The sequence below is a fragment of the Ailuropoda melanoleuca genome, chromosome 7, assembly GCF_002007445.2.
Source record: "Ailuropoda melanoleuca isolate Jingjing chromosome 7, ASM200744v2, whole genome shotgun sequence".
Lineage (NCBI taxonomy): Eukaryota > Metazoa > Chordata > Mammalia > Carnivora > Ursidae > Ailuropoda > Ailuropoda melanoleuca.
In genome coordinates, this window is record NC_048224.1 from 85496308 (window position 1) to 85519858 (window position 23551).

The 23551-nt window shown below is 37.7% G+C and overlaps 1 protein-coding gene across 1 annotated transcript in view; it reads right to left on the reverse strand.

Annotated features, from left to right (window-relative positions):
* Window positions 1-23551, reverse strand: part of LRRC63 (leucine rich repeat containing 63) — a 43863-nt gene that overhangs the window by 16829 nt on the left and 3483 nt on the right. The window contains exons 3-5 of the mRNA XM_034665190.1: window positions 16247-16918; window positions 15707-15775; window positions 12604-12764 (exon numbers count right to left, since the gene is read on the reverse strand). Of these exons, the coding sequence (XP_034521081.1) occupies window positions 12604-12764; window positions 15707-15775; window positions 16247-16918 (902 nt within the window). The remainder of the gene's footprint in view (window positions 1-12603; window positions 12765-15706; window positions 15776-16246; window positions 16919-23551) is intronic.

Below are 23551 nucleotides of genomic sequence, written 5' to 3' on the forward strand. Positions count from 1 at the left end.
CCTGATGAACATGGATGCAAAAATTCTCACCAAAATACTAGCCAATAGGATCTAACAGCACATTAAAAGGATTATTTACCACAACGAATTGGGATTTATTCCTGGGCTGCAAGTTTGGTTCAATATCTCCAAATCAATCAATGTGATACACTACATTAATAAAAGAAAGGACAAGAACTATATGATCCTCTCAAAAGATGCAGAAAAAGCATTTGACAAAGTACAGCATCCTTTCTTGATTAAAACTCTACACAGTGTAGGGATAGAGGGCACATACATCAATCAATACCATAAAAGCCATCTATGAAAAACCCACAGCAAATATCATTCTCAGTGGGGAAAAACTGAGAGCTTTTCCCTGAAGGTCAGGAACATGGCAGGGATGTCCACTATCACCACTGCTGTTCAACATAGTACTAGAAGTCCTAGCCTCAGCAATCAGATAACAAAAAGAAATACAAGGCATCTAAATCGGCAAAGAAGAAGTCAAATTTCACTCTTTGCAGATGATATGGTACTTTAGGCAGAAAACCCAAAAGACTCCACCCTAAAACTGCTTGAACTCATATAGGAATTCTGTAAAGTGGCAGGATATAAAATTAATGCACAGAAATCAGTTGCATTTCTATACACCAACAATAAAGACAGAAGAAAGAGAAATTAAGGAGTCAATCCCATTTACAATTGCACCCAAAACCATAAGATACCTAGGAATAAATATAACCAAAGACGCAAAGAATCTGTACTCAGAAAACTATAAAATACTCATGAAAGAAATTGGGGAAGATACAAAGAAATGGAAAAACATTCCATGCTCATGGATTGGAAGAACAAATATTGTAAAAAAGTCTATGCTACCTAGAGCAATCTGCGCATTTAATGCAATCCCTATCAAAATACCATCAGCTTTTTTCAGAGAAATGGAACAAATAATCCTAAAATTTGTAAGGAACAAGAAAAGACCCTGAATAGCCAGAGGAATGTTGAAAAAGAAAACCAAAACTGCAGGCATGACATTTCCGGACTTCAAGCTCTATTACAAAGCTGTACTCATCAAGACAGTATGGTATTGGCACAAAAAACAGACACATAGATCAATGGAACAGAATGGAGAACTCAGAAATGGACCCTCAACTGTATGGTAACCAATCTTTGACAAAGCAGGAAAGAATATCCAATGGAAAAAAAGACAGTCTCTTTAACAAACGGTGTTGGGAAAATTGGACAGCCACATGCAGAAGAATGAAACCGGACCATTTCCTTACATCAGACATAAAAATAGACTCAAAATGGGTGAAAGACCTAAATGTGAGATAGGAACCCATCAAAATCCTTGAGGAGAACACAGGCAGCAACCTCTTCTACCTCAGCTGCAGCAACTTCTTCCTAGACACATCACCAAAGGCGAGGGAAGCAAGGGCAAAAATGAACTATTGGGACTTCATCAAGATAAAAAGCTTCTGAACAGCAAAGGAAACAGTCAACAAAACCGAAAGACTACTGACAGAATGGGAGAAGATATTTGCAAATGACATATCAGATAAAGGGTAGTATCCAAAATCTATAAAGAACTTATCAAACTCAACACCCAAAGAACAAATAATCCAATCAAGAAATGGGCAGACGACATGAAGAGACATTTCTCTAAAGAAGACATCCAAATGGCCAACAGACACATGAAAAAGTGTTCCACATCACTTGGCATCAGGGAAATACAAATCAAAACCACAATGAGCTACCACCTCACACCAGTCTGAATGGCTAAAATTACCAAATCAGGAAATGACAGATGTTGGCGAGGATGTGGAGAAGGGGGAACCCTCTTACACTGGTGGGAATGCAAGCTGGTACAGCCACTCTGGAAAACGGTGTGGAGATTCCTCAAACAGTTGAAAGTAGAGCTACCCTACAACCCAGCAATAGCATTACTGGGTATTTACCCCAAAGATACAAATGTAGTAATCCAAAGTGGCACCTGGACCCCAATGTTTGTAGCCACAATGTCCACAATAGCCAAACTATGGAAAGAGCCCAGATATCTATCAACAGATGAATGGATAAAGAAAATGTGGTATATATATGCAATGGAATATTATGCAGCCATCAAAAAATGAATTCTTGCCATTTGCAATGACGTGGATGGAACTAGAGGGTATTATGCTAAGTGAAATAAGTCAGACTGAGGAAGACAATTATCATATGATCTCACTGATATGTGAAATTTGAGAAATAAGGTAGAGGATTGTAGGGGAAGAGAGGAAAAAATGAAACAAGATAAAACCAGAGAGAGAGACAAACCATAAGAGACTCTTAATCTCAGGAAACAAACTGAGGGTTGCTGGAGTGGAGGGGGGCAGGAGGAATGGGGTGGCTGGGTGATGGACATTTGGGAGGGTATATGTTATGGTGAGCGCTGTGTATTGTGTAAGACTGATGAATGAATCACAGACCTGTACCCCTGAAACAATACATTATATGTTAAAAATAAAAAAGTAAAGTAAAATAAAATAAAATTTAAAAAGGGGGAAAAAAAGAACAAAGCACTAAGAATGTGGAGGCCTTCCCAATCTCTTGAACTGCTCTAGCAACCTTTAAGTACTTATATCTTGGGTCTGTCTTTTTTATTCTTTTATGTCACTCCCACAGAGCTTAGGATTCTACTCTGGAGTCAGATATTTTTAAAAATAATATTAATGACTGTGGAAATAAAGTTTTTCTTCACTGGCTCCACCCAGCTCTTTAAAAGCTACATTCTTTCTCCATTTAAAGCAAGAATTAGCAAACTACACTCTGCCACCTGTTTTTTTAAATAAAGTTTTTCTGGAACACAGCCATGCTCATAAGCTTAAGTATCGCATATAGCTGCTTTTGCACTACACAGCAGAGTTGAATAGTGACAGAGACCATGCAACCCTCAAAGCCTAAGATTTTACTATCCAGCCCTTTACAGAAAAACTCACCAACCTCTGATTTAAAGTAATTCATTCCTGTGGCATCTGTGTGGCTCAGTCAGTTAAGCATTCTACTCTTGATCTCAGCTCAGGTCTTGATCTCAGGGTTGTGAGTTCAAGCCCCATGTAATAAATGAATGAGTGAGTGAATGAATAAAATAATTCACTTCAGAGGGCACCTGGCTGGCTCAGTCAATAGAGTATGTGACTCTTGGTCTTGGGGTTGTAAATTCGAGACCCATGTTGGGTGTAGAGATTACTTAAAAATAAAATCTCTTTAAAAAAAATAAAGTAGTTCACTTCAAAACCAGATAATCTGATTTTTCACTTCTCCTAATGATTAACAACCTTATTTCAAAGCAACCTGCTCACTAAAACCAAAAAGGTAAACAAACACAACACGATAAATGCTTGGAGAATTACCAAGTTGGCTTGGACTTAATAAGCCAAACTTCTAGAAAGAAGAGAATCTCAGGATGGTAGACAGAATACTCAACACTACTGTTCTCCCTGTCATTTGCCTAATCAAAAGCTGTGGACAAGAAGTTGAGTAGAATTATAGCCAGTCTAACAGGGCTTGAGAGATAAAAATTGGAATTCATGGCTTACCAAGGCCAAGGGGGCCTCAGACTTGGTATGAAAGGGGTGAAAGGCTACAGCCCTAGGAGAAAAAGTTAACCAGAAAGCTCTATAAAAATTGAAGCTTGGATTAAAATAAAGCACTTTGAGGCCTCTGGTCCAAGATGGTGACGAAGAAAGACCCTCAACTCACCTTCTCCATGCACTTGCCCCATCTACACCTATTTATAGAGCAGTTCCTCCTGAAGAAGAACTGAGAGCTGACTGAATGGCTTCTGCACAACAGAAGATCGAGAGACCATGCAGAGAGCATCAAAAGAGATGGAAACATGGTAAGGCAGGGAACCCCCACCCGCCACGCTGCCTCTGGAACTGCAGTGGGGAGGGATAGTGCTGAGGGACCAGGAGCAGATTCACCTACCCTGAGGCACAGAAAAAAAAGCCGCGGCTTGAAAGAGCAACTAGAATAAAAGGAACCAGCCCTAGAGCCCTGCCAAATGGCAGGAGAGCTGCTGGAAGTCTCTCCCGGTTTGCAGGGCTGGTGAGCGCCATGCTTTATGCTCCCGCTCCACCTTCATAGCGCAGAGGGGGCAGATGGGAGCAGGGTCCCAGAGCCCTAGCCAGCCTGTCCCCTCAGCGACCCCCAGACCCCTACCCCACACCAGCCTCAGGCTCCCTGTAAGACAGAAAAACTGCAGTTTCTAAGAGCAACTAGAATATAAAAGATGCAGCCCTAGAACTCTGCCAAATGGTGGGGGAACTACTGGAACTCATTCTGGGTCAGAGGGGCTGGTGAACACCTCATTTAACGTGTCCCCTCCACCTTGATAGAGCAAACAGGGTCTGGGCACCATGGTCTGCTTGTCTCAGTGAGCCCTGGGCCCCTACCCCACACCAGCACTAACCACCCCACCAAGGCAGCGCCAAGACGGTACACACTGAGACACTCCTAGTCAGTACTCACTACAGCTCCAGCCATCAAGGCAAGGTGACACAGGTGCAAAACACCCCAGAACACTCCAGGCCTGCACCACTTGAGCTCCAGATGGCTTGTCAGGAAACCCCTAGTGCAGATTGCCCTGGGACTTCCTGGCTTATGCCTGCTATGGTCCCAGCAGCCCCACCAGGGTAGTCCCTGTGCAAAACATCCCAGGGAACCCCCAGCTTGCCCCCTGCCTCAGCTCCAGCCACCCCACTAGCACCCTCTGTACAGAGCACCCCAGTACACCCTGGTCTGTGCCCCATCTCAGTTCCAGCCACCCTACCAGGGTGACCCTGTGCTGAGCATGCTAGGACCACTTGGCTTGTACCCACTTAAGCTTCAGCTATCCTGTCAGAGGACCCTCCATACAAAGAATCCTAGGGCCACCCCAGCCCATGCCCACCTCAGCTCCAGCCATCCCACCAGGGTAGTCTCAGTTCAGACAGCTCGGGGATCCCCAGACCATACCAGCCATAGCACATGACAGCAAATGTCTGAAGAACACAGAAACCAACTTGAATGGGCTTTTACTAATGAAATCTGGAACAATTTAAGAATAAAAATAAACAACAGTATAACAGATTATACTCACCACATGAAACAATGATGTCAATTAATAAGTAAATTTAACATTTGATGAAAAATGGGATTATTTGCATGGTTTTTTGCATATTAAGTACAAAGGGGAAAAGAGTAACAGTGGAGAAGCTCTGAAGATACTACTTTAAACACGGAATCTAAGTAAACCCTGTTAGTAATGGGATAAATCGAAATCATTCACCATGTGATAAGATAGAATTAAAAAAAGCTTTTGAGATATTAATGCCAAAGGTTAATGACCTATATGTAATCATTGGAAAATAAAAGACAAATGCACAATAATGCACATTTTGCAAAATAACTTGCCTGTAATTTTTAAGTTTCAAAGTCGTGAAAGTCAAAGAAAGCTGGAAACATACCAGCTTGAAAGAAACTGAAACAACTGTATTCAACATGTGACCCTGGATTGGATCCCTCTGTGATAAAGAACATTATGGGGTAAATCAGCAAACTTCAAGTGGGATCTCTTGGTTGAATAGAGTAATGAATCAATATTAATTTCCTGATTTTGAAGGCTGCCCTGTGGTTACGTAGGAGAACATCCTTGCTTGTAGGGAATATGTACTAAAGCACTCAGGGGTAATGAAGCACCTCTGTGGGTTTCCATTGTACTTTTCTTGCAATATCTCTGTAACTTTTAAATCATTTCAAAATTGAAATATTCAAAAATATGACATTTCAAACCTTGGGGGAGGTAGTTGAAGTTAGGATTACAGGAAAATTTGCAGCCTTCAACTCATAAACAAGAAAAGGAAAGGCTGAAAATCAGTGGTGCCCACATTCATATAAAGAGTTAGAAGAAGAACATCAAATGAATCCCTCCAAAAGAGGAAAGATATTAATAATAAAAATAAGAGCAAAAATTAATAAAAAACAGAATGGCAAGAATCAGCAAATCAAAAAGCTCACCACATGAAAAATGAATAAGAGAATATTATCAGAGTTTGTTTTTGTTTTTTGTTTTTTTTTTAACTGACCCCCTCCTGAGTTTTTAATTTTAGTCATTCTAAAGAATATGCTATGGAATCTGACTGTGGTTTCAATTTGTCATCCTTGATGAACAATGGTGAGAACATCTTCATGTTCTGGTTGGCCCTTAGTATATCATCCTTTGTAAAGATCTGTCGAAGTCTTCTGTCCTTTTTCTTTTCTTTTTTTTTTTTATGTGAATGGCAGAATTCTAAATGACCTCTATGACTTTGTCCCTGGTGATAGTCCTATGTCAGTTTTTAAACCTTTGACTTTGTTTCCACCAACCATGCTAAATTTACTTATTGGTAGAATTTTTTTTGAGATTCTTAAGATTTTCTACATAAGCAATCATGTTGAATGCCAATGAAGATAGTTTCACTTTTTCTTTCCAATCTTCTTATCTTATGTAAGTGGCTAGAATCATCATTACAATGTAAAATAAAAGTAAAGGAAAAAATTTTCTTGCCTTGCTCCTAATCTCAGGGAGAATGTATTCAGTCCTTACTAATTATGCATGATGTTGGTGGCAGAGTTTTCATAGATACCCTTTATTTAGTTATGAAAGGTTTCCTTTAACCCTAGTTTACATAGAGGTATATTTGTTTTCTTTCATCTTTTTTAAAAAGACTTTACTTATTTATTTGAGAGAGAGAGAGAGAGAAAGAACGCACAAGCTGGGGGTGGGGGGACAGAGGGAGAGGGAGAAACAGGCTCCTTGCTGAGCTGGGAGCCCCAACAGGAGGCTCCATCCCAGGACCCAAGATCATGACCTGAGCTGAAGGCAGATGCTTAACCGACTGAGCCACCCAGGTGCCCCTTTCTTTCATTTTAAATGTGTGTTGAATGTTGTCAAGTTTTTTAATTTATTGAGATGATATTGTTGAGAATAACACACCTTCAAATATTAAAACAACTTTTAATTTCTTGTGAAAGTTTCATTTAGTCATGATACATTATCCTTCATTTTTAATTTTTGATATTGCTGAATTCGATTTGCTAATGTTTTGTTGAGAATTTTTGCACTTAATTTATGAAAAACAGTCGTCTATAGTTTTCCTTTCTTATAATATCCTTGTCTGACTTTGGAGTGGGAGTTATGTAGGCATCACAAAATGAGTTCATGTAAACTGGTGTTATTTCTTCCTTAAGTGTTTGATAGACTCACCAGGGAAGTCCTATGTGCCTAGAACTTTCCTTGAGTGAAGGCTCTTAATTAAAATTTTAATTAGATTTTGTTACAGGAACAAAACTATACTGGTGTTCTATTTCTTGTTGTGCCCATTTCAGTAAGTTGTGTTTTCTAAGGAATTTTTCCATTTCATCATGGCCGTGGCACTTACTGGGAAAAGGTTGTCCTTAGTGTTTTGTTATCTTCTATTTTAATGTCTGTGAGACTGAGGTGATTTCCCCTTTTTTTATTTTGAATTTGGTATTTAGAGTTTTCTTTCTTTTTCCTTAACCAGTCATAATATGGATTTAGAAATTTTATTAATCCTTTTAAAGAAGTAATTCTTGTCAAATGCCTTTTCTACATCAATTAAGATGATTATGTTTTCTGCCTTTATGCATTAATGTGTATTGATTGATTTTCTTATGTTGAATCATCTTTTTATTTCAAGAATAAATGTCACTTTGTTATTATGTATAATCCTTTTAATTTTTTTGGATTCAGTTTGCTAGTATTTTGCTGAGGATTTTTATCTATTTTCATAAGAGGTGTTGGTCTGTGGTTTTCTTTGGTGTTTTTTGTTCCTTTAACATCTAGGTTATATTGACAGCATAGAATGTGTTAGAGATTGTGATATTCTAATTTAAAAGAATATGTATTTGGTCACTCAGATGACAAAAATATATCTCTCATATATATTTGGTCTTTATTCGAAGCTCCTGGCTCACAGGTCCCCCAATTCTTGAAATTTCTAGAGGCATAAGAGCAGTGGGAACATCTTTTATTATATTTGATCGCCTGTCCTCAGTTCCTAAAATTACTTAAAAGCCATAAAAGTGAAATGCATAACAAGGCCCTTTCAACTGGTTTTATGTTAATGAGGTGACTTTTGGAAAGCACTGAAGGGTGGAGGCTGGCTTCCAGGGGATTGGCATTTTCTGCCTCACCAACTCCCCCTTCCTCCAGAGAGGGGAGAGGGTTTGGATATTGAGTTTAATCACCAAAGGCCAATGGTTTAATCAATTATGCCTATGTAATAAAGCCTTCATAAAAACCAAGACGACAGGATTTGAAGAGTGTCTAGGTTGGTAAATACGTGGAGATTTGGGGAGAGTTGTGCCTGGAGAGGGCATGGAAGCTCCATATCCTTTTTCCATACCGTGTCCTATGTATCTCTATATCTGACTATTGACTCACATCCTTTAATTCCTTTAATATCCTTTGTAATAAACCAGTTATCTAGTAAGTAAATGGGAGTCCTGAGTTCTGTGAGCCACTCTAGCCAATTAATTGAACCCAGGGAGAGGGTCATGGGAACCTCGAATTTATAGCCATTGGTCAGAAGTGCAAGTAACAACCTGGGCTTGTGATTGGCATTCTGAGTTGGAAGGCAGCCTTGAGGGACTGAGCAGTTTACCTATGGAATCTGTCGTTAGGTAGCGGCAGAATTGAGCTGAATTGTAGGATACCCAGCTTGCGTCTGAGAATTGCTTGGTGGTATGGGGAAACTACTCCCCCCCACCATGGTGGAACTGGGTTCAAAATACTATTAGAGATATTTCCTCCTCTTTTATTTTCTAGAAGAGCTTGAGAAGTATAGATGTTCATTTTTCTTTAAATGTTTAGCAGAATTCATCCACGAAGCCTTCCATTCCTGGACTTTTCTTTTTTGGGAGGTTTTTGATTATTTATTCAGTTTCTTTACTCATTATAGTTCTGCTCAGATTTCTATTTTTTGTTGAGTCAGTTCTGGTAATTTGTGTTTTTCTAAAACATTTTGCATTTCATCTAAGATATTTAATTTGTTGGCATACAGTTGTTCATAGTATTCTGTTATAACCCCTTTTATTTCTATAAAGTCAGTAGTAATGTCTCTGTTTTCATTTCTGGTTTAGTTATTTGTTTTTTCTCTTTTTTCTTAGTTTAGCTAAAGATTTGTCAATTTCATCGATCCTTTTAAAGAACTGACTTTTGCTTTTGTTGATTCTTCTGCTTTTCTATATGCTATTTCATTAATCTCTGTTGTAATCTTTTTCACACACTGGTATGATGTATTTGTTGTAATCAGTGAACCAACATTAGCACACATCATTATGAACCCAAGTCCGTGATTTACATTAGAGTTCAAACTTTGTGTTGAATACTCTGTGGGTTTTGACAAATGTATAATGAAATGTATCCATTAGCACAGTACCATACAAAATAATTTTACAGCCCTGAAAATCCCCTATACTCCTCCTACTCATTCTTCCCTCCCTCCCCCAACATCCCTGGCAACCACTGCTATTTTTACTGTCTCCATAGTTTTGCCTTTTCCAAAATGTTTTTTTATTGTTGTTCTTTGATTACTGCCTTCTTGGAGTTTAATTATTTTGCAATCGGCCATGTTGATTTTCTTCTCATACTCTTTTGTGTATATTTTTAAGATAGTTTCTTAGTAGTCGTTACCATGGAGATTACAGTTGGCATTTTAATTTATAACAATCTAGTTTGGATTGATACCAAGTTAATTTCAATAGCACACAAAATCTTTGTTCCTATACAACTCCACCCCTGCCCTACTTTATGATATTTTGTCAAAAGTGACATCTTTATACATTGTGTGTCCATTTACATGGATTTATAATTATTATTTTATGCCTTTGTCTTTTTTTTTCAGATTTTATTTATTTATTTGATGGACAGAGAGATAGATAGCCAGCGAGAGAGGGAACACAAGCAGGGGGAGTGGGAGAGGAAGAAGCAGGCTCCCAGCGGAAGAGCCTGATGCGGGGCTTGATCCCAGGACCCTGGGATCATGCCCTGAGCTGAAGGCAGAGACTTAATGACTGAGCTGCCCAGGCACCCCTATACATTTGTCTTTTAAATCATATAGGAAATTAAAAAAAGAGTTGCAAACCAAAAATAGAATAATACTGAGTTTTATATTTACCTATGTAGTTACCTTTACCAGATTCCTTTATTCCTGTCTAAAGTTTTGAGTTGCTGTCTAATGTCTTTTCATTGCAGCCTGAAGAACTCTCTTCAGCATTTCATATAGGAAAGGTGTACTAATAACAAACTTCCTCAACTTTTGGTTACCTTTGAACATCTAAATTTCTCATTTGTTTTTCAAAAGGTAGTTTTGCTGGATGTAGGATTCTTGGCTGAGAGATTGCTTTTCTTTCTTTTTAAAAATGTCATCCCATTCCTTTCTGGCTTCTGTGGTTTCTGATGACAAATTGGCTGTTATTTTTGAGAATCCCGTATGCATGACAAATCATTTCTCTCTTGCTGTTCTCAAGATTTTTCTCTAGCTTTTGACAATTTGATTATAATGTGTCTCAGTGTGAATCTCTTTGTGTTTATCCTTCTTGGAATTTGTCAAGCTTCTGGGATCTATAGATTTGTAGTCCTAATCAAAGCTGGGGAGGTTTTGGCCATTATTTCTTCAAATATTCATTCTGCCCTTTTTTCTCCTCTTTTTCTAGGACTTCTATTATCTATATTTGGTACACTTGATGGTGTCTGACTGGTCTCTCAGCCTCTGTCCATTTTTTTTGTTCTTCTCCTTCTTCCCCTTCCCCTCCTTCTTCCTCTCCTCCTCCTTCTTCCTCTCCTCCTCCTTCTTCCTCTCCTCCTCCTCCTCCTCCTCCTACTATTTCTACTTCTACTTCTATTGTTCCTTCTTCCTCTTCCTTTGTTCCTTCTTCTTCTGTTAATCATACTGGATGATTTCAATTGACATATCTTCCAGTTCTCTGATTCTTTCTTCTGCCTGCTCAAATCTACTATTAAAAGTTTCCAATGAGATTTTTGTTTTGGTTATTGTATTTTACAGCTCTTTTTGGTTCTCCTTTATAATTTCTTTCTCTTTTTTTTAAGATTTTATTTATTTATTTGATGAGGGGTGGGGAGAGAGCACAAGCAGGGGGAAGCAGCAGAGGGAGAAGAAGAAGCAGGCTCCCGACCAACCAAGGATCCCGATGTGGGGCTCAATCCCAGGACCCCAGGATCATGACCTGAGCCAAAGGCAGCTGCTATAACCCGCTGAGCCACCCAGGTGTTCCTCCTCTTTATAATTTCTATCTCTTTATTGATAAATCTCTGCTCACACATCATTCTTCTGTTTTGTTTTTTTAGCTACTTTAGCATATTTAAAACAGTTGATTGTAAAGTTTTTTTCTAGTAAGTCCAATGTCTGTGCTTCCTCAGAGACAGTTTCTATTAATTTTTACAGTGACTAGGCCATATTTCTTGTTTCTTCACGTGTTCTATATTTTTTTGTTGAAAACGGAATGCTTTGAATATTATAATGTGGTAACTCCAAAAGTCATATTATTCCCCTTTTCAGGGTTTATTTTTGTTGCTTGCTGTGGGCTGTAGCTGTTGGTTTAGTGATTTTTCTAAATTGTTTTTGTTGTCTTTACATTTTCACTGTTGTCTTTGAAATCTCTGCTCCTTTAGCGTGTGTTCAGTTAGTGTTTTGATAGAGACATCCTTGTACAACAGGACCAGGAGGAGAGAGAGAATAATATTTCTTCTCGCCTTTTCAGATTGGCTCTATTCAGGGGCACCCTTTCAATGCTTAAGCCAGACCATTAAAGCATGGTGAAAGCTTGGGGTCTTCTTGGGCTTTTTCTGAGAATGCATCCTGTGCTGACCATGCACATAGCTTTCTAAATCCCCCAGCATATGTAGGCATTGTTGAATGCCCTCATTTCCCCAAGAAACTCTCTTGTAGCTTTTCCTATTTTTGCAATTTTTCTATGAGTTTGAACTTATTTCAAAATAAAATTTAAAATAGAAAAGCATAGATTTTGAGGTCAAAGAGCCCTGGCTTCAAACCCAAGCTCTACTACTTGTTTGCTGTACGGTCTTTCACAAGTTATATTCATTGGGCTTCAGTGCTCCTATCCGTAAAATGAAGATTTTAAGTTTTAAGAGTAACATTTGCTTTGCACATAGTGGATACTTAATAAATGGTAGCTATTATTATTGCTATTCATCATACCAGGTTTGTGTTCAGCAGAAAGTCAGCCTATGGCTAAATTTGGCACAAGGCCCAAAGATTGCTGACAACTTTAAAATATGATAATTCTGAATTCCACTTTTCTTACCATGCTAGATAATGAAAGAAACGCTATAATGAAAAAACATACAATTGGTTTGGATCTTAACATTTTAAGAAAGTGGAATGAAGGCAAACTAGGACATACATTTAGAGATAAATCTGAATGTGTTCCTGGAAAATCTGTATTGCAACAGGAAAGATCCCTTCAATAACATGGAAATTAACCTAAATTAAGAAACCTAAAGCAAAAATAATTGACAATACAAAAAACAGTTGCCATTAAAAAGATCTAGCATACCTTAAGATTAAGTGCATTTCTTCCATATATTTGACAGTTTAGTACGGCGAGGTTGGTCATGGCTATTACTGTTTCATATCGTGTTGCATTAATAGTCTTGAGACCTCCACCACGTATGAGATGTGCCTGTGATTCCTCTCGTTTTCTAGCTTTAATGATTACTAAGTAAACAAAAGAAAACATGAGACTCAACTGTGTTAGCACTTAGAATGAAAGTTAAAGAGTATTTATGTTATGATAACAGAGAATTGTCATAAATAGGTTAGCTGTGTAAATCTTCCTCAAGAGATTCCTCATAACCTTCACCCACAAAGTCTCAGCTAAACTGGGTGTTGTGTGTGTGTGTGTGTGTGTTTCAAATATCAGAAAGTACAATTGTCTTTCAAAAAGAAAACCATATGTTTATAGATTTCTATCTAGATAAGTTAAATTCCATCAATCTCAGTCTTTTTGTGTTATATGTAAAAATATTTTTAAAAATTTTATTAATTTACATAAGCAACTTCTTGCTTCATAAAACTAATAAAAGACATCATATAATCATGTCAGATAGAGATCACCTCCCAAGGAACAACCTTGCTTTTTCTCCTAATATCATCCTGATGCATGTTTCAAGTGCCTTACGTAATTAAGCTTCTTTCCCTCAGTTTGAAGATCCCACACAAGAAAAGAAAAAAATCCAAACAACTCAGAAGTTAGCCAAGCAGAGATAATCTAAATTTACTTTATCATGACCCTTGTGGGTTTCACCTTCCATCAAAAATGTCCTATCCAAGTATACACCCGAGTGCAGCAGGAAAACATTTTGAAATTTTGTAAAATAAATTTTATGTTCATGGCCATTCTTGCTGCATTATTTGCAGCAACATATTTTACAATTTCAGTAATTCTTATGCCATTGCTTCAACAAAAGGAAATAATACATCCTAGACCAGAGAAAACAATGTTCAGTTTCTGGTTTCTAAAGTAGGCCCTGTGTGCCCATTTCAGATCAATAGAGTAAAAGTTAACTGTAGCAGAAAGATGTGTGATATGATGGAGAGAGTCCTTGTCTTGGGAGAGAGTGGAGTAAGAAGGAAAGGAAAGTCACTTAAGACCTAAGTCTGTGGCCTGCTCCTAGCTCACCCATTCTCATGGACTAAGCCCAAGCAGTTGGTTTTTGAGTGGAAGTGAAGGAGATGGATGTGGAGAGGTAAATACAAATTCCCTGATGGCTCTCTGAAGGATCTGAAGACCCTTAAACTTGCCCGAAACTTTTCAAAGAGGGAACCACCAGAGTGGAACAAACTCAATAAATCAGAAGTGGCAGCATAACTTCTTTCAGCTTATGATACAGAGGAGACCAAGAAGTTAATTTATGTCACAGATAATGGTACAGAACTACTGGGAGGGATAGTGGGTTCAGAGTCCTATGGTTGCTATAGTTAACAATACTGTCCTGTATATTCGAAATCTTAAAAACTCTCATAACAAGAAAAATGTGGGGTGATAGATATTACTTTATTGTGGTAATCATTTCACAATAAGTATATTAAACAGAAAAAAGAGAAAATTCTATGGTTGGAGTGTTCTATGTTTAATCATTAATTGAATCATTAATTTGTTTTACTATTTTTTCTATTCTAGAATTTTATTTGACTCTTGTTTTTAAAAACAAAAATTCTAGTTCTCTGGTAAAATTCTCCAACTTATTATTTTCTTAAACATAGTAGTCACAATTATTTTAAAATCCTCATTTGAAAACTTCATTATCTGATTCTATGGGTCTGTTTCTATTGCCTGTTTCTTTCTACTGATTTTCAGACGTTTTGTTCTGTTTTTAGGGTGCCTTGTGATTTTTTAATTTAATGCTGGACATTGAGAATTTTAAAGGATCAGGATAATGCTACATCTCTCCAACAAGTGTTACATTTTCTTTGATTAGGCAAAATGTATCACTTTGATTCATTAAGGATTGGTTTTGAGCTTTGTTACGGATAATCTATTTTAGTTTTGTGCCTTTTTCTAAAACATCATCCTTATTTCTAATGCAGGGGTCCTCTGGGTCTTCAACTAAAAGCCCAGTGTATTTACAAGGCCCCTACATTTTGGCAGAGCTTTAATTCCAATAACTGTCTTCCATGCCATTATGGAAATATATGTTCACTTCCTTAGCATCTAAGCTGATATTTTCTGCTGTGTTTCTTAGAGTTTTATCCTGCATATGCACAGATTAGAAATCAGCAGATACATATGCAGATATTTGGATTCATTTCTCTCCTCTCTGAGATTTTGTATCTCCAGCCCCAGCTATATTAACAGCTCTGAAGTCTGATGGCTCAGTAAAACTACCCCTTTCTACTTGTGCTCTGTTCTTTAACACCACAAATGACCTCAGGCAAAAGCCAAGGTCAATGTAGAGCATCCCTTATTTCAAAGATGGTAGCCACTCGTGTCAGGCCTACAATGGCTACTCTCCAATACCTTCAATAGCTATTTTATAGATTTTGGGCAGCGTTAATAGCTGATTTTGGTGGGAGGGTTTGTCCAATACACACTACTCAATTGTAGACAGACCAAAAGTCTTCAAGTTATTTTAAAATCTGTACCTGATCATTCTAACACCTGTATCTCCTGTGGGCATTTTTTTACTGTTTGTTTGCTAGTTCTCATTCATTTTGTCTCTCTCTTCACGTGCCTCACAATTATGACTTGTTTATTACACACTGTATTTGTGAAATTATTTGTAGAAATAATGTGAGTCTAGGATGATGGAATTTTCTTTAAAGATTATTTTTCATTTGTTTCTGCTAGGTAACTAAAGTCAAAGCACTTAGAACAGTGTCTGGCACGTGGAAAGTAGTTAATTTTCATTATTTCGTGTTTATCTGCCCCACCCAGATTAAGGATACTTGAGCTTTTATGTTCCCAACATCAGTACAAAGTTTGGTTTATAGTCAATATTTTAAAAAAATAGTTCCTGAGTAAATAGCCTAACGAGCTGAAAATGAGCTGAGACATATATGTGAATCACACACACAGACACTGACACACAAAATCATGAATACTTTTATAGAGAGGTTAACTTAATATACAGTTTTTTAAAGAATGATGTGGCATTTACCTTCAGGCAGGTTTGGTGTGCTTTGCCTTTGAGTACTTTCTACGTTTTCAGATTCTGTTACATGAGTTTCTAGAAAAAAGAAAAAAATGAACCAACTTTTGGATTCTTGTGAAATTCATGTAAAGGGTATTATGATTTCATTATAATTATTCATCTTTTAATGAATTGGTGTTATTCATGGAAATGTGTCCATGAAGTCATCCATCAGCATTGGCTTTCTGCTTCTAGAGTTCATCTAGATTACCTTCTGAATGTTCATTCTCACCGTTCTTTTATGTTGACTTTTTGGATCCTTTGAACTTCCTCATCTGGTTCCCACTACCACCATCTGGGTAGAGCTCCCAGTTTGACCTTGGAAGACCTTCAAGGTCAGTATTTCTATTACTTCAGTCTGGCTCATGTATTGACTGTATAGGCAAAAAGTGATCCCATCATCCACAGCTACAAACTCAAGGGATAACCACTGTTTGCTTGCATGCCTTCTCTCCCCTTTGCTCTACTTGACCCCATTATTACAAACCATGTTCAGAATGGATTTACCTAACAAAGACTGTCTGTGAGGTTTTCTTGGCAAAATTGGTGTTGGTATGGACATGAGACCTGGAAAATGAGTGATACTTAGTACCATGGCAGTATTTTGTTTCAAATGTCTTTCTGCTTTAGCACGCCTAAATCTTGGTACAGGGCTTGACACTGTTGCAGTTGGACCTATCAGAGATTTCCTAAAAATACAGGTAGATAAATGTGGACACTCAGAGTGAACTTCCTTGGGTTTGGGAGGAAGAGCTGGAGAAGTGGTACTTGAAAGTCTGGAGAACTCTGAGGAGAGAATCAGAATGTCTTTGAACATGTCACCAAAATAAATATTTTTTATTTTTGATGCTTTTTCTTTTGATTTTCTTGACCTTTTCATTTGTCTTGTTTCTTCCCCAAAAACTCGAGTTGAGGCTGAATGACAGGTTGGAAAAAATAAGGAACCAGTAGCAGTCTCTGGAATGTGCCAGTAGACATTCTCAAAAGTTTTCCTGGGTATCGAAATAGTAGTCACTCTTTCTTGTATATAATGATCAAGAAAGATATTTTGGATATTGACAAGGGTTTGTGGTTGATTTCTTGAAACAACATCAGGAAAACTAGTTTTCTGTCTTTCAGTTGAAGTGGTTTCATCTTGAAGGAACGTTACATGTTTTGGCTCAGTTTTATCAGTCTTGGCTAAACCAGAAAAAAAAAAAGCACAATTAGTTTATATTAATCAAGGTATCAGGGACAAAACTATTAATGTGTTAGCATGCATAGCTTTTCTTTATTTACTCACCCCTCTTTCACCTTCTAAAAATTTCTGTATATGCTTGCTTAAGTATCAGGACTTTTGTTTAGCTGACTGGGGTTAAAGTTTGAGTGGTCAATTGAGAAAGTAGAAAGACTAAATTGTATTAGGTTTAGAAAGGGTAGGGAGCAACTCTTGGAAGAACAGAAATGATAAAACAGTAGGACATAGAGGGATTTTTTTTGAGTAATTGCAAATAAAACTGGAAATATGGATGGGCAAAATGATTTTGATGAAGTTTTGTTATTTATCATTTATCATTATCTCTTCCTCATTTGAAACTTCTTCGAGCAAAGACATTTCTTTTCAATGCCAAATGGCAGACCAATGTCTGAACATGAAAACATCCTGATATTGGCTACAACATACTACAAGTTCAGTTAGGTTACATTGGTAAATGTTCTTTTTTCTCTTAAGTCCAGAAAGTGCACTGTGCCTGCATTCTTCAATACCTCACTGCACCAAATATGCTTTCTCTTTCCTATGTGACTGAATGTTAAATGACTTTTCTTCCATTGTCTCAGTTGAGTACAATAAATGAAGAGTACAGTAAATGATGAGGACCTCTACATTCTTTTTTTTTTTTTTAAGATTTTTTATTTATTTATTTGACAGAGATAGAGACAGCCAGCGAGAGAGGGAACACAAGCAGGGGGAGTGGGAGAGGAAGAAGCAGGCTCATAGTGGAAGAGCCTGACGTGGGGCTCGATCCCATAACGCCGGGATCACGCCCTGAGCCAAAGGCAGACGCTTAACCGCTGTGCCACCCAGGCGCCCCGGGACCTCTACATTCTAAGGAAGAGATAATAGACTCATTAAAGCAAGACTTGCAAAGAGATGGCCAAAACAAATCCAACTGTCATCCAGCTGTTGTCTGTATATAAGAGATGGCTAGAGACTGGCATGAGTTTAGAGAGAGGAATTCTTCTGAATAGAGCTATTGGGGTGGTATGTGTTTTCCCGACCTTCCCTTCCCCGTAGTGGGTGGAAGAGGATGATTTCTCACCCACCTCAAACCATGTGATGGGAATTCTCAGAGAACCATTTATAGAGAACCGGAGTGTATACCACAAGGAGAATATAACATCTCACCACTCCCCTACTCACATCCCCCACTAATACTTACAGAGTAGCAAAAAAGTAGTAGCCCATCCAGTGCTGTGTTCCAGTTGGAGCAAGGCAAGAGAGTCCTTGAAACTACTTGATCTGTATCTCAGGGCATTTCAGGGGGTACAGAGATTGATGTCTGATTCTTATCTTCATTCCTTAACTCTTCCCCACCCCTAGCCCCTGCTATGGAGGAGCAGAAACTCTTTAAGTTGTGGGGAAAAAAGTAAAGAACAAGGTGGAAGAACTTATTGTGCCCCTGTTTCCTTTGACTTGTCTAAAAATTAGCAGACCTAGTCTGAGTTGGGGGAAGGGGCAAGGTTTGATTGCATGCTAGTTAAAAGTAATGATTTAGATTGAACTATTTGTATGATATCTGAAAATGAAACAGGCGCATAGATGAAAGTGATGAGAAAAGCCTGGGAAGAGAGATGTATTCCGTGTGAGTTTGAAGGGCAGTAGGAGGAGAAGAATGTTTGCTTCCTGTTTATATGGAACTAATAAAAACTAGCTCATTCAATAAAATGGTTACACCACTATCTTCACCTTTTTTTTCTGTCTCCCATATGAAAACAAACATAGTAACACAAGCAAAATTCTCAACAAACTCCAGGACTCCTTCCAACCACCACCATCTCACCATATTTATCCTTCTCCTCAAAGGCAAACTAAGTAATTTACACTCAGTTTGATGTCTTTTCTTCTCCTCTGTTCTGTTTGTTTCACTTTATTTAATCTAACTTTTAATTAAATTAATGGACTTTATTTTTAGAACAGTTTTAGATACCAAAAAAAAAAACCCAAAACCAAAACCTTGAGCAAGAGGACAGTTCCCGTACATTCCCCTCCCCTGCACAGTTTTATCTATTACTAACATCTTGCATTAGCGTAGTACATTTATTACAATTGATGAACCAATGTTGACATACAATTAATTAGAGTCCATAGTTTACATTAGGGTTCATTCTCTGTGTTGTACAGCTCCATAGATTTTGACAAATGCATAATGTCATGCATCCACTATTACAATATCATAAAAAATAATCTCACCACCTTAAAATTCCCCAGCGCTTCATGTATTCAACACTCCTACTCTCCCCGAACAAACTTCTGTCAACCACTGATTTTTTTTTCTTTATTGTGCTGTTGTTTTGCCTTTTGGATACTTCTGAAAATTCATGTTGAGGGTGGTATGATTTCATTATAGTTATTCATCTTTTAATGAATTTGTATCATTCACAGAAATCTGCCTGTGAAGACATCCATCAGCATTGGCTTCCTGCTTCTAGAGTTCATCTAGATTACCTTCTGAATGATTGACTAGGATACCTAGTCTTCTCCTTTTCTAGTTTCCTAAAGTAAAAGCTTAGAGTATTTGTTTTAGATTAATTTTCTTTTCACAATATATGCATTCAAGGCTATACATACTCCCTAAGCCCTACTTTCACTATATCCCACACATTTTGATAGGTTGTTTTTTTTTTCATTTAGTTCAAAACATTTAAAAATATCTCTGTGACTTCTTTGACCCATGTCCTATCTAAGAGTGTTGTTTAACCTCCAAATATTTCTGTTATTGATTTTTAGTTTAACTCCATTGTGTTCTGAGAACAAACACTGTATAATATCTGTTCTTTTAAAAGTATGTTTTATGGCCCAGAATGTGGTCTAGCTTGATGAGTGTCTTGTAGGAGTTTGGGAAGAATGCTTTCTGCTCTTGTTTAATGAAGACAATTGGAACCTGTTGATTGTTGGTATTATTCGGTTTAACTATATCGTTACTGATTTCCCCCCTGTGGATCTATTAATTACTGATAAATGGTGTGGAACTCTTAAACTATAATAGTGGAGTTATCTATTTCTCCTAACAATTCTAGCAGTTTTTGCCTCAGATATTTTGACTCCCTGTTTTGGGTACATGTCAAAGATTATTATGTCTTCTTAAAGAATTGACCCCTTTATAATTAAGTATTGCCCCCATTTATCCCTAATAATTTTTCTTGTTCTGAATCTGCTCTGTCTGAAATTAATATAGCTACTTCAGCTTTTTTTTTTATTAGTGTTAGCATGGTATGTCTTTCTCTGCACCTTTACTTTTAACCTATCTGTGTTTTTATATTTAAAGTAAGTTTCTGGGGCGCCTGGGTGGCACAGCGGTTAAGCGTCTGCCTTCGGCTCAGGGAGTGATCCCAGCGTTATGGGATCGAGCCCCACGTCAGGCTCCTCCGGTATGAGCCTGCTTCTTCCTCTCCCACTCCCCCTGCTTGTGTTCCCTCTCTCGCTGGCTGTCTCTATTTCTGTTGAATAAATAAATAAAATCTTTTTAAAAAATAAATAAATAAAGTAAGTTTCTTGTAGACAACATAGAGTTGGGTCTTGTTTTTTATCTGCTATAACAGTTTGTCTTTTAATTGGTATACTTAGAACATTTGCTTTTAATGAATTATGGACATGATTGGCTTAATATCTGCCATATTTATAAAGTTTTCTATTCATTGCTATTGTTTTGCTTCTTCTTCTTTTTTTAATCTTCCTTTTCTTCTTTTTCTGGTCTCAGTTGAACATTTCATGATTCAGTTTTGCTCCTTCAGTTTCTCAGTTTCTCTCTTAGAGTATCAATTATGCTTCCTTTAAAAAAATTTTAAGTGGTTTCCCTGAAGTTTGTGATATACATTTATAATTCATCTAAGTCTACTTTCTTTTATTTTTAATTGGTATATACTTTATTAATACTTTAAATTCCAGCTATCTTGACATGCAAAAAAACAAGACAACTTAAGTTTGATGTGCTGTATTTAGAAAGGATATTTAATTTATAATAAAGTTCTTTTATTGTCCTCTCAAAGTCTCCTCCCATTTACTTTTCAAACCATTATGACCTGGAACTTTCCACCTCTACTACCAAAGCTGTTATCACAAAATAATTGATACCTGGTTGCTAAACCTACTGGATACATATTATTACTTACTTTATTTGACCTCTGTTTAGGATTTGATACTTTAATCCACTCTCTTCTCAATGAAATTCACTCTCTCCTTGGCTCTCATGAGAACACCATCATTTCTCCATTAATGCCACCTGGCTATTCATCTTTCTCTAGACAAATCTTTCTTTCTCAATTTACTATTTAGTATTCCCAAAGGTTCTATCATTATCCCTCCTCTCACTTCAACTAATTTTCCATATACAATAATAATTCTAAGTTTGGGTCTGGAAGCCCTATGAACTTCAAACTTTTCCTGTCTACACCAAACTCATCAGCAGTTTCTGTTCTCCTTTATCTCATAGAGATACATCTGTTATCTTGTCACACATATGTGCATAGACACACAGAGAGAGAGAGAGAGAGAGAGAGAGGGAGGAATCCTGGATTCCTCTTGTATTAGCTTCCTCTAGCTGCTGTAACAAATTACCACAAACTTGGTGGCTTAAAGCAACAGAAATTTATTCTCTCACACTTCTGGAGGCCAGAAGCCAAAATTTTATCACTGAGTCCAAAATCAAGGTGTCAGCAGGGCCGTGTTCCCTCTGGATTCTCTTGTTAAGGATCCATTCCTTGCCTCTTCCAGCTTCTGGTAGCTGCCAGCACTCTGTGGCTTATGGCCATCACTTTTATCTTCAAGGCCAGCATCTTCAAATCTCTCTTTGCTCCATCTTCATATCATCGTCTCCTCTGTGTGTGTAATTTCCCTCTGCCTCTCTCTTATAAGGATACGTGTGATTGCATTTTGGGCCCACCTGGATAGTCAAAAATAATCTTTCATCACGAGATCCTTAACTTGATTCTGTCTATAACCCCATATAACACTTTTTTTTTTTTTTGGCCATATGAGATAACATTCACAGGTTCTAGAGATTAGGATGTTGATATCTTTTTATGGGGTTATTTTTCAGTCTACCATACTTCTAATTCCTCAGTCCTCACATTTAGCACATCCAATTAATCACCTCCAGGCTATACTCAAATTATATACGTCAGCTCCAAAGCTTCTAATTCCCTACCTCTTTTCCTCCCCCACTTCACTCCCCTTTCCTTTTCTACCATGAGAATGTAGAAGGGAGCTATTGTTTTGATGGATTCGTGTCCCATCTTCATTTGGTTTACAGCGGAGAAAAGGACTGAAAATCAGTGACCTAATTAAGTTCTGCTGTTTCAGAATAGAAAGATAAGACCCACCGACTGAATGACTTCCTAAAGCCATGCATCATATCAGTGTTGGAGCTAAGACCAGTGTTCAGTTCCCTGGACTCCTACTCTAGGGCCTTTTGCACTTTCCAGGTTGCTGCAAGTCAGTAAACAATTGCAGGTCAAGCAAGAAGTATTAAAGTAGTGTAACATCTCACAACTACGCAATGATTTTATAGTTTATCAAGTGCCTTCACACAGGCTTTTGCATTCTAAAGTTCTCTCACAGTTAAGTGATATTAAAAAAAAAACAGATTTTCTCTTCTAATTTTCATGGCCATCATCCTAATTGACATCGATTTAACTTCACCCTTGATTTTCTGACACAGCCTGATAACGTTTCCATCAAATTATCCAAATCTTACCAGTGATAGCTCAGATTCCTTAGTTTGGCGAGTAAAAATCTATGTGATTTGGATCCACTTCACCTAACCTTGCTGGGTAATGACTCATTAATTTTCAGCAGAAACCTTCAGATACTCTAATTATGACTGACGATCACAAAGCCCATACTGCTCGTGTGTAATCTCATTTTTTCGGGTGATCACACTGTGTGGAATACCTTTTCTTACAGACCAACTGAAATAATTTTCTTCTTTCAAAGTGTACCTTAAACCTTATTCAATCCATCTTTCTCAATTAATATAGCCCACACTTACTGTTCTCATTAATTCAATAAATATTTCACACATACCATGTACCAGCTGTACAAATGCCTAGGGTACAATCACACAGCACAGACCTCACTACCAGCAAACATCTCACAGTTTAGTATAGAAACTAGGCAGGTCAACAGTGACACCAGAGGGGGCGTGCCTGGGTGGCTCAGTGGATTAAGCATCTGCCTTTGGCTCAGGTCAGGATCCCAAGATTCTGGGATCCGGTCCCATATCTCACTCCCTGCTCAGCGGGGCGTCTGCTTCTCCTTCTCCCTCTGCCCTTCCCCCTGCTTGTGTGAGCTTTCTCTCAAATAAGTAAATAAAATCTAAAAAAAACAAAAACAAAAACAAAACAAGTACACCAGAGAATGATAAGTGCTTGGTAGGGGTAAACGTGAAATACTGTGGGAGCATTAAGGAAGGTACTCTGACTGGGTGGAGGGGGAAGAGGTGCTTAGGGAAATCCTCCCAGTGAAGATGCTATCTGTCTTTTCAATTCTACACTTTCCTAGTTTTTAATACATTTCCCTATGATTTCTTTTCCTTTTTTTTCTAATATATTAAA